Source organism: Salvia splendens, chromosome 10, assembly GCF_004379255.2.
Source record: "Salvia splendens isolate huo1 chromosome 10, SspV2, whole genome shotgun sequence".
Taxonomy (NCBI): Eukaryota; Viridiplantae; Streptophyta; class Magnoliopsida; order Lamiales; family Lamiaceae; genus Salvia; species Salvia splendens.
In genome coordinates, this window is record NC_056041.1 from 20,286,515 (window position 1) to 20,301,305 (window position 14,791).

The 14,791-nt window shown below is 35.3% G+C and overlaps 1 protein-coding gene across 2 annotated transcripts; it reads left to right on the top strand.

Annotated features, from left to right (window-relative positions):
• Positions 1 to 867: 867 nt before the first annotated feature.
• LOC121752382 (rho GTPase-activating protein 7-like) lies at positions 868 to 13,728 on the top strand. 2 transcript variants are annotated; one of them, XM_042147420.1, is made up of 22 exons: positions 868 to 1,226; positions 1,466 to 1,502; positions 2,913 to 2,989; positions 3,127 to 3,197; positions 3,281 to 3,359; positions 3,509 to 3,653; positions 3,799 to 3,918; positions 4,163 to 4,240; positions 5,320 to 5,375; positions 5,453 to 5,522; positions 5,654 to 5,738; positions 7,017 to 7,260; positions 7,804 to 8,022; positions 9,339 to 9,677; positions 10,482 to 10,531; positions 11,241 to 11,301; positions 11,605 to 11,688; positions 12,147 to 12,260; positions 12,334 to 12,503; positions 12,722 to 12,791; positions 12,915 to 13,112; positions 13,310 to 13,728. In XM_042147420.1, the coding sequence occupies exons 1-22, from the start codon at positions 1,173 to 1,175 to the stop codon at positions 13,490 to 13,492; spliced, it is 2,604 nt and encodes an 867-aa protein (XP_042003354.1). In that variant the 5' UTR covers positions 868 to 1,172; the 3' UTR covers positions 13,493 to 13,728. The 2 variants fall into 2 exon arrangements, with proteins under 2 accessions (XP_042003354.1, XP_042003353.1); XM_042147419.1 differs by having other exon boundaries at positions 869 to 1,226; positions 5,651 to 5,738.
• Positions 13,729 to 14,791: the final 1,063 nt, after the last annotated feature.

Sequence of the window (14,791 nt, forward strand, 5' to 3'; positions counted from 1 at the left end):
AAACATGGCCTTTAGGTATTTTTCAGTATTTCCTTAGATTTTCCCGACCTATTAATATTAAACACTCTATTACGCACAAATCTATTTTGGATTTCAATATTATTCGAGTATCACAATTTTAATTACAAATTATGAAATAGAGAGCAACATTAACTCCAATAAAGCTACTATATTATTCCTCATAAAAATACTCTGAAAACTCGCACAGTAAATTATTATTCTTAATTGATTCGCTCAAATAAAATAATATAAATAATAATAAAGGTATGTGATAATCATTCTGTAGAGTCACGTTAAAAAGTAGGTATAAAGCCACAGAGAATCATTCTGAGAGTGTCCACTATGGGTAGGACGCGGCTATAGCCTCGTCTGGGGGCGGTGGGCGGGCGGCTATAGTGGGGAAGGTGGGCAGACGCGGATTCGGGGCGGTAGGACGGCGAACGCGGGATAGCCGCGTTCGGGGGGGGGGGGGGGGGGGGGGGGGCGAGGACGCGGCTAGGGAGAATGGGTGGGGCGAGGGCCGCGGCGCCCTATTGTGTGGAAACGGGGCGAATGCGGGCGGCGCGACGGTGAAACGGCTGTGCTAGCAGGGGGTGGCGGTGGGAGTCGGGCGTCCTCACCATAGTAAACAGTCTCTATTATTAATGTTTCGTTTTTTCGTATGAAATCAAAACATTTCTGGTAGCCATAGCCCATAAACTAAAAGTGGTTAATTCTTTATAATATAATACTATTAGGTAAATTACACAAAACATTTATTCAACAAATTTTATTTCAATCTTTTTGGTTAATACTGTGTAGTTTATAGAATAGTTAATTATATTTTGAAAATCAAAGCGTGTACAACAACATGGGAAGAAAAAGAAAAGAGAAAAAAAATCAAAGACAGAAATAAAAAAAAAAGACGAAAGAGAAAAAAAAAGACCTGTGAAGAAAAACAGCGGTAGAGTGTTGGTCGCTTGTGATATTGGTGCTTCATCTATCCATCTTCTGCATTTTCACCTTTATACTTGAAAAGAGGAAAGGCAAGTTGGAGTTGGGGGTTTATGAGTTGTTCTACCATCTCAATTGCGTAGATCAGCGCCGGCTGGGTTCGATCCGTGTCGACTCAGTGCTGAATCGCCGTTGCTATGTTGTCTCGCCAGTGAGAGTAGGGGCGGCGACACACTGAAATGTCGGCTCCGCTAGCCGCATTTGAACGCCCGCGCAATGTGAACTCAAACACGGTAAAAAATTTTGCAATGTAAGGAAGTTTATTGCTTGTGTTCAACGGAAAGGCAAATTGAGGGTGCAAGTGTTTCCTGTTCTTTTTCTAGTCAAGTAATTGTCAATTTGAAGTTTAAATTGACTATAGGAAACTGAATTTTAGCTCCAAGTTTGGTTTGGGAGTTGCTAAGATCAATTTAATTGCTTTTGGATTTCGATTGTTTATGTTTCTTCAATGTCTTTTGTGGATGAATTGCAGATATTCAAGAGCGGGAATCTGCTAATCTCTTCCAAAGGTTAGAATTTCGTACACACAATTTTGGGAAAGAGTTATTCTGTATTTTTTTTTCATGCTTTTTTCCTGATGTAGGATGTTGGTGAGGAAAAGGTAATAGAAGTGGTAGGAAGCTAATTTCATGGCATTTTAATCATTGTTGAAAATGTGATTTATTGTTGGAATACAATGTAGAATCAAGAAGAGCAATGAGTTGAATAAGCACAAACAAACCTATACCTACTCCGGGTGATTGATTATATCTGAATAATTTTTTGCACTCCATCCATAGCATTGCTAAAATCCAATGCATTACATAATTGATTCTGATGCAATACGTATCATGTGCCTTATAATTGCAGTATTGCAATAAATTACTTAACTTTTTTATGCATTGCATTCCCTTGCCCATGTAATTTGTCGGCATTGTATATGGGCTTGTTGTGCTGACTCTAGAACTAACTTAGCTTTTACAATGTGGGAAACTAGCTTAGTTACATTATGATTTGTTTAATGTTTCAACTTTCTTTTTGGGTTACTTGAATTTTTTTCATGAATTTATGATGACATTTCTTATTGTAAAATTTACTTTCAGAAATGCAAATTTCTTGAAAACTATTATGACTCCATTATTGAAAAATTTGCAATGTTAAATCTTCTACTCCATTAAAATATAATCTCGACTTTCCTGATATAGGTAGAAGTACATGTTGGAATTTCTCTTTTGTTAAAAAGGTACATTTAGATATGCATGCTTTTTCTGGCACATAAGTTCTTTAATTGTTGCCTTTGTTATGGTCAGTGAATGGTTAAGTGATATAAGTTCCAAATATTAAGTTGTAGAGATTCATACCCGGTTTATGCTTGTGATTTGACTATGGAATTTGAGAAGCCAGTTTCATCCCTCAAGAACACAAATATGCCATCTTATTCTAAGTTCCATGGGCTCTGTACTCAAAACTTGTTTTATGGACCTTTATTTGATGGCTGGTAGGCTGATTTTCGTTGAGAAGAGATAATCATAACTGAAGTGGATATATATTTGATAACAGTCAATATGCCACCTATTTAGTAATTAGTTGTGGAAAATCTCCCCCTTTCCTTAGGACATAATTTGTTTGAGGATCTGCATGTTCGTAGAGCTAGACCTTTGTCAATGCAGCTTATAATGGTAAGTTGCTGCAGCTTTGACATTTGTTCAGAAACAAATTTACTATAATTAGAATGTGTATTTAACTAACAGCACTTGCATGGTGGGAGGGATTTCTCTGTCCGATCTGATGTATGTTATTGTTATATGATAATTTGTTGCTGTAAAGAATTAATCAGCATTAGCTATGACCTCATTTTTTTTACTAATACAAGAATAATAGTACTTATTTGTTTTATTTTTAATGCCTTTCTTTCCTCTGCCACTTAAAACTTCTTGCAGGGTTAGGATGGAAGTCTTGGAAGAAGCGATGGTTTATCCTTACCCGCACCTCTTTGGTTTTCTTTAAGAACGACCCTGTGAGTTCTGCTCAGATTCCTATTTTTCTCATTCTTTATGATATTGGTTCAGAAGCAGTCTCACATTATGCTTTGATTGGATTTGAGTTTTTATAAATTTTGACCTATCAATATCATCACTTTAACTTTCCGTGCAGAGTGCACTTCCACAGCGTGGTGGTGAAGTAAATCTAACTTTGGGTGGCATTGATTTGAATAATTCAGGAAGGTAGTGATTTAATGTTCTCTCCTTTTCTGCTGCTTTTTCTTGTTTTTCCCACTATAATAATAATAATCTCTTCCAATGTGTAGTGTTGTAGTTAGAGAGGACAAGAAATTGCTGACTGTTTTGTTCCCTGATGGACGTGATGGTCGAGCATTTACTCTTAAGGTGCATAAAAGATCATAGATTTATTCTCTATCTTCTCGCTAGTTAAACTTTTTCTCAGATAAGTTGATGGATCCCACACAATGGAATTGATCAGTATGTAGCTTGTGAGATAATCTTCCACTCTCTTTTTTTCTATTTCAATATTTCAGGCAGAGACTTCTGAGGACTTGTATGAGTGGAAGACAGCCCTAGAGCATGCTCTTGCACAAGCACCAAGTGCTGTTCTTGTGCTGGGACATAATGGGATATTTAGAAGTGATACAAATGATTCGTCTGAAGGTTCATTTCATCAATGTCAGTACCAACTATTCTTCATCCTTGTTCTTCAACTAACACTGTTTTGGAGCTATATTGGAGGTCCATTGACCCCTTTATAGTAAAACTGTGATGTTTATAGTCCTATTATGGATGGACATTCTAATGGTATCATACAATCCAGGGAGAGAAAGACGGCCAGTTAAATCTTTGGTTGTCGGACGCCCAATTTTGCTAGCCCTTGAGGATATAGATGGAGGCCCATCCTTCTTAGAAAAAGCACTTAGGTTTCTTGAGAAGTATGGTAAGACTTTATTTTGTCTTCTTGAAATGTCTGGAGTATTCACCTATGAATTTGATTATCGTGAGACTTTGAACTCATAGATTTTCATTATCTGAGCTAAGATATGATGTAAAATACATTGACTTATAAAGACATTTCACTTATGATATGATGCATAATTATTTTTTTTTATATCTTGAGAGTTTTTTGATATGTTTTATCTATCTTGAGAGTTTTTTGATATGTAGTCAAATACATTGAGTAGGAATTGAAGTGGAAGGAATTCTACGGCAGTCGGCAGATGTTGAAGAAGTGGAGCGAAGAGTTAAGGAATATGAACAAGGTTTTTGTCATTCATGTTTATGTGATTGAGGAGACTTGTTTCTTTCATTTACTATTAGGGGTGCAATGAACCAATTGCTTTGTTTGATCATAATGCAGATAGAGGTCAAATTAGTTCGGATAGTATTTCTATCCTTACGTTGATTGTTTGATCATAATGCAGATATAGGTTTATTAGTTTAGATAGTTATATATTCTGACACACCAGTTTCTAAATTGTGTATTATGACTGTTTTTGCAAACTTAAAAGCATCGTTGGCCTTTTATGTCTAGTTAGTATTGGTGTAGAGGACTCAAAATCATAGTGTAGGAAAACCAGAGAAACCTCTAATTGTGGAATTGATCCATCAATAGATGACAGTGGATAACTACTCCCTCCGTTCCATAGTAATAGAGACGTTTCTTTTCGGCATGGAGATTAAGAAAATTGTGTTAGGTGAGTTAAGTAAAGGGAGAATAAAGTGGAAAATGAAAAAGGTAGAGAGATGAAGAGAGAATAAAGTAAGAGAGAGTAAAGTAGGTGTGGAGAAATGTGTTTGACTTTTACTAAAAAGGGAAATGACTCTATTACTATGGAACGTACAAAAATGGCAAAATGACTCTATTACTATGGAACGGAGGGAGTACTATGTATCCACTATGACTGTTTTTGCAAACTTAAAAGCATCGTTGGCGTTTTATGTCTAGTTAGTATTGGTATAGAGGACTCAAAATCATAGTGTAGGAAAACCAGAGAAACCTCTAATTGTGGAATTGATCCATCAATAGATGACAGTGGATAACTACTATGTATCCATATATGGAGAAGATATTTTCTGTTCAAATATCAATTGACAAATTATTGCCTTCATCTAGATATGTAATGACTTGTGCAGTCTCTGCAAAAGGTAGTTTCCGTTTATTCATATCTGAATCTGCCGTTCTGGGATCTTCATACTAGAAATCTGCAACTTCTTTGATACTAGGAACACATAAAATCTTACTTTACCTGCCCTTTCATCCAACCTTAGTTCTTAACTTGAGTAAATACTCTTTACTTACTATGACATGCATACCAACTGGACGGCTTCTTGGTTGTAGGCAAGAATGTATTCGGTCATGACGAGGATGCTCATGTCATTGGTGACTGCGTTAAGGTTGGTTTCCTATATGGTAACTAATTATCGATTTGTACTTTGTGTAATGACAATTTCTGAAGTTTAGTCTCCTTCAGCATTTTCTTAGGGAACTACCTTCATCTCCTGTTCCTGCATCGTGCTGTACTGCATTGTTGGAAGCCTATAGTAAGCTCTTCTCTATTATGATACGTTTGTGCCATAATCCTCAATCTGATTTGCTTGCCTATCATGCTAAAATCTTCTTTGTTTTGGTGGTGTTTTCATTAATTTGATTCCCTTTTGGCCGTCTTCAGAAGTTGACCGCAAGGAGTCACGGGTGAATGCTATGCTAACGGCGATACAAGAAACATTTCCGGAGCCCAATAGACGCCTTCTACAGAGGTATACATCACCAAACATTTACTCACATGCAATATGTGTAATTTACTAATTTTTGACTTTTTAAATTGACGTGGTTCATTTTTTCGTAATTTCATACCAAAACCAAGCCAAGATAAACTGTACAACATATGTTGATGATTTTATGAAGCCAAACCAAAACATATTAGTACCAAAACCGAACCAAATGAAACCATATTACGTTTTGTTGGGGTTTGGGAGTAGTTTTTTTTTCTTCAATTTTTTCCTACTTAAAAGTAATAATTAATATTATATTTAATAATGTTCTTTTCATCACATGTTTTAAACTTCGAAGCTCCAAATGAGTGTGAATCATGATATTTATAAAATGAGCAAATCAAAAAATATATTACTCCCTCCGCCCACAACATTTGTCACATTGTGGACTGCTTGGGTTAAAGTAAAATGGTTAGTAGTGTGTGAGTGGAATAGGGGTCTTACTTAAATATGTGGTGAATATTGTGACTTGTGAGTTGTGTGGACTCCACTACTTTAAATGGAAACTGATTTTTTTTTGTGGATTGTACCGAAAAGGAATTTTTGCCAAATTTTTCGTGTATGAAGGGAGTGTAATATTTTATATAGCATACTGTGAATTTTAGTTAAAAAACTGTTTTTTTCAAATGCGTTACCCTAAATTTTATATGTTTGTAAAAATAAACCGCAAACCATAATTGTTTAAAACACTAACCAAACAGTGTTTCTAAAGCCGTAAACCAAACCAAACCGCACAGCTGCAGTTTGGTTTGTAGTTTAAACTGTATTGTGAACACCCCTTGAGAAGCTTATTAGTGTTTAAGTTTCCTCACTTTCCTGTGGTACGCTGTCTACAACTCCCATACTTAGAAGATAAGCACCAATGACCAAGAATTCATGTGACTGTATAACAAATTATTAGTCTTGGATAGTGGAAAGATTCTTTCTGAAAAACTTCCTCCTTTCTCCAGACACAATACTTCATTCCTTTTGCTGATGTTCTATTCATACATTTGATACTGAATGTAAAAAACGAAAGGGAAGACAGTGACTTGAAATATGAATAAACCGACTAAATGAAACACAGGCCAACTAGGTCTTTCTCTCATATTATTTGACTACTACAGCCGATTCTTATGCGTTGCAAAGTTTCAAGCATGTATATGTGAAGCAGAATCTCAATATATAAACTGAAATATGGTGTATCCTGTTATTGCGAGCTTTGAGTAGTTGTTTTCTTATATTCTTTCTCAATCTCGTTTGATTGTTGTTCTATGTTTGCAGAGTTCTCAAGATGATGCATACCATTTCCGCACATGCTTCTGAGAATCGAATGACTCCATCTGCAGTTGCTGCTTGTATGGCTCCATTGCTCTTGCGGCCACTTTTAGCTGGTGAATGCGAACTAGAGGATGATTATGATACTAATGGAGATAACTCTGCCCAGCTTCTTGCTGCCGCCAATGCAGCTAATAATGCCCAAGCAATTATTACTACACTGCTGGAGGAATATAAGAATGTTTTTGATGTATGTTCTAAATCATTGGCTCGTTGCTATTTTCCACACTGGCTGACTTCCTGGTGGACTTTTATCTCTATATTATGCTATAGATGTCTACTCTCTTACATGGAAAAATGTCTATTTTTACTTGATTTCCCTTCTGACACTAAAACTTCATTTTTATTTTCTTGTGAATCTGGAAATATTTAACTTAGAGAAATCCAGTTAAATGCAGATATCTTTAACTCATATGTTCTTAATTAGTTTTGTAAAGCCATCTCATGCTGGAAATGCTTAACCTGTTGTTAAAAATATGTTCTGCCGTGTTTCACGTCGGCTGAATGATGGTTACATAATCATCAGCTGAATGATTGTTCAGTAATTCAGCTAAACTACAAGCCCGCATATGCTCCTCTAATTTTTATGGTTTGTAATGTTGATACAAGTCCTTATCATGACTATAACTTTCACTAGTATATGAAACGTGATTGAATAAAATAAATTCTAAAGGGATTTGTATAGCTCTTTTTCTTGGTTGCTCCCTTTAGATTCACTATGATGCTCTTTCAGGATGATAGTCTGAACAGATGTTCAATATCTGCGGAATCTCAAACTGATACTAGTGGAAGTGAAGATTCAAGTGATGATGAACATCCGGACATAAAAGTCAATGGTTATCAAGATGCTGAAAATGAAGTTCATCTTGAAGCTGATTATGGTCGTGAACGTAGGCGCAGTGGGAAGTTAAGTCAAAGCAGTGGCTCTGCCAGTGATCTGTATGACTATAAGGTTCTCTTACTCTCCCTCTCCCCCTCCCCCTCTCCCCCACTGTGCCTCTTCCTTCATTCCAGAATGCTATTATATCCTACCCATTCTTAGAGACTTTAAAGAACTTCCATCTTTAGTATTGATATGGCTATTAATCTGTTTAATTGTGATAACTTTGCTGGGATCGGGAGTTTTGCTTAAATTTGGTCTCACATTTTACGGCTAAGACTTTTATAGAAAGAAATAAAACACCCAAATGCATAATCATCATTAATGAAGCTGGTGCTCAATGTTACTTCAATCAGTATAATATTTGTCAAAACAACAAAAGTTGTAAGTACCTCAAATTGATGCAAAAAAGATAACAGTAGCCACTCCTAGGTAGTGCATTTCTTGAATTTCATTTATAGATAAACAAAATTTAAATATGGATAGAAAAATTAATTGTAGTTAGAAAGTGAAAACAGTAGTTATGAAAAAAGAGTAGTTCAATGTGATAAACTAATGTATCAAGAAAACACTTCCAGAGCGGGAGAGGAGATGATAAAGCCTAAAGTTAATATTTAAATTGCTAACTCCATGAGAATGTAATCCCTGTTCATATATGTAACGAAACATAGATTTTAAATTTTGTTTGATTACAAATTTAAGCCCTTCGAAAGAGTTTGCTTAAATAACTTTTTTTTCAGAACCTTGTCCAAATAAATTTAGGAACCTTGCTAATCTCAAATTACTCTCTTTCATTTCATTGGACTAGTGGAGAATATTAAATACTCCCTCCGTCCACGATTAGGAGTCCTATTTTTCCATTTCGGTCGGTCCACGAATAGGAGCCTCGGTTCATTTTTACCATAAATGGTAATAGGCCCTACATTCCACTAACTCATTTCACACACAATTCATTTAACACTGATATATACAAGGGGGAACCATATTCCACTAACTTTTGTCCACCCACTTTTCTTAACATTTCTTAAAACCCATACCGGAAAGAAATGAGACTCCAATGGTGGGCGGAGGGAGTAAAAACTAAGGGCTCGAATTATACACATAGTGAATACTTTCTAGATCTTACTAGTCATGGCTTTGAATCTGGTACATGATATATTAGGAGTTTTTTCAATAGAAATCTGATCTAACTTGTCTAATTAGTTAAACAAATAAACAACAATGAATATTACTTGCATTGACAAAGTTGTTGTTTCTAACTGTTTTCCAACTGCAGTTTTATACACTTCATTTTTTTATTTCACGCGGTTGCTGACTCAAGATATAAAATTGGTGCATTTTTACGAACAGCTTGCTAAATGTCCTTTTATTGCATTTTTTATGATCAGGCCATCGGGAATAATGATTCAGATGATGGATCTTCCTTGCACTATCATGCTTTAAGTTTAGCAACAGTAAATGCAAAATTGGACTCTAGTCCTTTAGCTGCAGCTGGTCTTTCAGTTAATGAGCAACTTGACGAACAGCGGAAGGTATGTGATAATGCGATTGGTGCCTCTTCTGATGCACACGCTGATGAATCACAGCGATCTATGGGAGATATTTTGTCCTGCGTGGATCAAGAGCTACATCAATCTACTCCTGGACATGACATACTACCTGATAAGCCAATGCCCAAACATTCAAGTCTCAGTGCCAAGAAATCAATGTTCTGGGGGAGGAAAAATGTAAGTTTTTTCCTTTTATTGTGTAAAAAAACCGGAGACTAAAATCGCTAGGGATGGATGGAGGTTAATTTCATTTGTAAATAGTGCACAACAATGCTATGAAAAGTTAACGCTTAGTGTGGTTATGGATTAATGCAACTTCCACCTGCACATATTTTGATTTGGCTAATCTATTTTAACTTTGCATCTACAGTAATAGTATCAGTACCATTCCTAATATAACAGAGAGGTGTATTTTAATTCTTTCAGTCTCCTGCACTTGTCTGTTCAACCAATTCCACTGCAGTGTTGGAGCTTATTATTTTTGTTATGGCTAGATGCATGCAGATGGACACTTACATGTTGGTTGTATTCCAGCAAACATTTATTTCCCTTTAGTAATAAGAAGATGTTGGATTGCTCTTCACCCTCTAATATCTTGTTCTGTTACTGTAGTCATGCACTGTAGTTCAAATTAACAGATTAAGATTTTCATGCTGCGGTGAAGAAAAGATCACATTAGTTAATTTGTGTTGTAATTAAAACTTCTTTGCATAAGATGTTATGCCATTTCCAATGAATAATTTGTTAGATTGATATGCAAGACCTGTAATTTTAGAGAATAGTTTGTAATGCATAAATACTCTTTTCAGTCCATTTCTTATATTGCAAGTTTGTCAATGTTGTGTACAAAATAAAGATTTTTGGACCTAATTTTTTATGCATGAGTACTCGTGAAGGCTTTTCTCTATCTATATAAAAAACTGAATCATTTCTATCATTCATTGCGTAATTGAGTTTCCACTCTTTTCTGTGTTTTTTCAGGCCCAAAAAACTCCTTCAACAGAATCAATTAGTTCTTCTGGTGAAGAAGAGTAAGATTTTCTCTCTATTATGCTTGGTTTGTAATTCCAAACTGATTGTTTTAGTTAGCTCTTGGGTTGTTGGATGTGAGTTGATTTTCAACAACTTGATGTTTCATATACTTCATCATCTTCGTTGTTTTTATTGTTTCTCTCTTAATGATATTTATATTTGCATTGTTTAATGGGTAACCTGTTTGCAGGTACACCAGTTTTTTTATTTTTCAGTTGTTTGAGTTGTCTTCACTTTTTAAGTCCTTTGGAACAAATTTTATATTCCTGCATCACAGGGGTTGTTGTGTACAACCACATTGTGAAAAGGAAGATGTATAGTGATTCAGTTTTATACTACTGGCTAGAATTTGATATGCAGCTAGAATTTGATATGCATATACAGGTTGTAGTGTTCAAAGGGAAAGAGAGATGTTCCTTAGCATATTTTGAATTTGAAAAACCAAAAACTTCAGTTATTTTCTTGAATAGAGAACTTGACTTTTATCTCTTACAAATATCCCTGAGGATGCATGTGTTAAATCCAATGCTCTCTACGTTTCTATCTAAAAATGAAGAGTTCTCACCCTCCTTTCTTTTTGCAAAATGCAAAAATCACAGGAACACTATATAAAAGAAGTTGTTGCTGAAGCTTTTTAAAATTCATTTCTTTTGTATATGTCTATTAGAAGTTTATTGTGATGTTTGAGCTCAGGTATTTTGTTCATAGGCTTGCCATCCAGAGATTGGAGACAACAAAGAATGATTTGCGTCAGAGGATTGCAAAAGAGGTACTCCCTCTGTCCCTCACACTCTCCCATAGCTTTTCGGGTCAGGTTTTAACAAATTTTAGGCAAGTGTGTAGAAGAGGGGAAAAAGGGTCTCACATTTATTGTAGGTTAAGTAAAATATAATGAGTTAATGGTGGGATAGTATACAAAAATGGAATGAGAAATATTTTAAGCGGCGTGTTTAAATGGCAAGGTGAGAAGAGCTTTAAGGGATGAGGAGTAATTATTAGTTTTAGAGTGTCCGTGCTTTATAATTACTAGATAGTTTGTCATTAGGTTTAGAGTCTAATTTTCATCTGTTAGGCAAGAGGAAATGCAATATTACAAGCTAGCTTGGAGAGAAGAAAGCAAGCTTTGCATGAGCGTCGGTTGGCACTTGAACAGGATGTGAGTGTTTTTAATCCTTTTTACTGTTTGCTTTATATTATCCATAACAATGCCAGCATTTTGAATGAGCATATTAAAATGGTGTTGATCTAGCCTCTTCTCCAAATGTTCAAATTATAATGCGTATTCTCACTAGATGTTTAAAATAATACATAGTCATTTCGTCTCATTTTTAAAAGCGTTAGGCCTTTTATACCTGTAGAGGTGTTATCCTTATCCATTCCCAATTCTCTAAATTTAGTGTCCAGAGGTCTTTGGCTTAAATGGTTTCTGGTACACTGTAATGAAAATAGATGATTCTTGTGGCAGCATATAATTTTGTCTTTGGCACCTAAATTTATATTCATTATTCCTATTTGCCACTTCAGTTTCTGGCACCAAGTACTCTCTTTTACGTTATTCCTGCTGCACAGACTGGTCTGGCATGTTATGCTGACTTTGCCTCTTCTCTCTGTTAGGTAACTAGGCTGCAAGAACAGTTACAAGCTGAGAGAGATTTACGAGCAGCTCTTGAAGTTGGCTTAAGCATGTCTTCTGACCAGTTTCCTGGCACCCGTGGCATGGATTCCAAGGTCTTTGTCAGTTCCTTTGTGTCTCTAAGCTTATAGATAATCTAGATGCTAAAAAACGTTATTCCTTGTAAAGACGAGGGCTGAGCTTGAGGAAATAGCTCTTGCTGAGGCAGATGTAGCCAGATTGAAGCAGAAAGTTGCTGAGCTTCACCATCAACTAAACCAGCAGCGTCAGCACCACTACGGCTCTCTTCCAGATGTAAATGATTCTTATCAACAAGCTCCGACTCAAAGTTTTCCAAAGTAAGTCAAAAACCTATCGTGTCATGGGTGATGTGTTTATGATCTTAGACCAATAAAATGCCTCCAGAAATATGGGTGAATCAACAATTAATATGGGTGAACAAATTCTTCTAAAAAAACATACGGAGTATCAGATAAACTTAGTAGGGAGGGTTAATTTGCTAAAGTCTTTTACTTTCAAATAAATTCCCAACATTCATAATTGGTATTCAATGCAGAAAGCATTTCCAACAAGATTTTGAGACAACGCTTGCTGTTTGTAACCATGAAAGGAAACAAAGGACCGAGGTGACTACTTTTCCTTAATAGCTTGCAGTGCTCCTTTTAAATTCTCGGTTACTTTTGAGTTTCTATTTCTCCCTTTATGTACTTAATCCTCTCATGCTACTTTAATTTGGAAATGGTCTGCAGGAATTGACAGACCCGAGAAATATCAATGGACCATTGTCAACATCAGGCGTCAGTAACAAGCAGGCTTCTTGGAAGCAATTTGTAGAACCAACAAACCCGAGCGATTCTAAAAATGGTGAAGCATCCAAAAGCTTACCAACTGACAATCTTTGTGATGTAGATTCTGCATCTCTGCCCTCTACTTCCAAGGTGGCTGAGGTAAGAAAAGATATATTCAGTTTTCTTCTACAATCCATCAAGGTTTATGGATATAAAACAAATTGCTCACATTTGAAACATAAGGTTCTGAGAATAATTTGTAGAGTTTAGGGTTCGATTTTGATGTTACAGTGGTGAGCAAATTCCCGTTGTCTTTTCTACGATGCTCTTGTTTAATGTGGATCCAATATGTGTAGGTGGTAGAAAATCCTCGCAACCTAGCAGCAGCGTCGTCAACATTGATGGAATTGACAACGCGGTTGGACTTCTTCAAGGAGAGGAGGTCACAGCTGATGGAACAACTCCACAAGCTGGATTTAAACTATGGATCAATGCCTCATGATTTTGTGCATAAACTTTCTTCTCCTCCTTGGAACTAACAAAATCCCCCTTTTGTACATCCTCTTCCTCTCCTCTCCTCTTAACACTTAGTTCAAACTACTATTGTTTGTATGAAATGTAGATTGAAGTATTTGTTTTTGGTGTGAGTTAATTTTTTTCCATACTGCTAGTAATGCAGAAGTAGCACCACTGGAAATGTGACGCCACGTGCAGGTCTTGAAAATTTTAACACTTTATTACTATGTTTTAGAAAACATATACTCCCTCCGTCCCATATTACTTGTACTGTTCCATTTCGGCTTGTCACAAACTACTTACTTCAAATTAATATGTTAGATTAAGTTAAGAGCTTCTTTATTAAGTGATATCTCGTTACACTTCAAATTCTAATTTAATTATACTAAAAATCAAGCCCAAATTTACGCCCTAAAATGAGAAGTGCAAATAACATGGGACGGAGGGAGTACTACTACTTATATATGGTTGGGGCAAAATTATAACTAAAAAATTGAATATGTATTAAGTTTGATTCATAAATTGAATCCCACGATTTAGTACTCTATGGTGGTGTTCTGTTCATGAGATTAAATAATACAGAGATACAATATTAGATAGAGTGAGATGGGCTTTATCCAAGACTATATTAGTATAGGGTTTTATATAGTTGTTTGGTTGTTAAGATTATATAATATCTATACATATATAAAGGTTGAGTTTTGGGGGTATTTATGGAATTATCTTTAAGCTTAAATATATAATTTAAATACTATAATCTAGACATTTAAGAATAAAACTATTATATAGATGATGTTATGAATTTAAATATTTATGAGTTTTGGGTGTTAATTTAAATATTTATTTGTAGTAATAGCCGTTAATTTGTTTAGATTCTGTACTCAACTACTGTTACAATTTGTAAAACTGAAGGTAATAATAATTAATAATTATTGATGCTTCATGTTGTAGTTGTTCACAATAAAACTGATTTACTTAATCTTTACTACAAAATCAATTCTATATTTTAAAAGGCGTCCTATTAATATATATGATTCATACTCCTATCAGATTAAATTCAAAGTTAGTATAATAATAGCCATTGAGAAATGCAACGGTCAAGATCCCATGCCCAAAAAATAATGAGGAGAACGTGAATATGTTTTGATATCATTCAGTTTGGAGATTCATGGCCAATTAGGTTAAATTTGAAACCATTTCTCCACTAACTAAAATGATGTAATTAGGCTTCATTAGAAAATGATGTAACCGTGTAATTCATGGCCAAAATAATGATGAAGAGAACGTGAGTGTAGAATTTAGAATTAATGTTTCTCACTCAA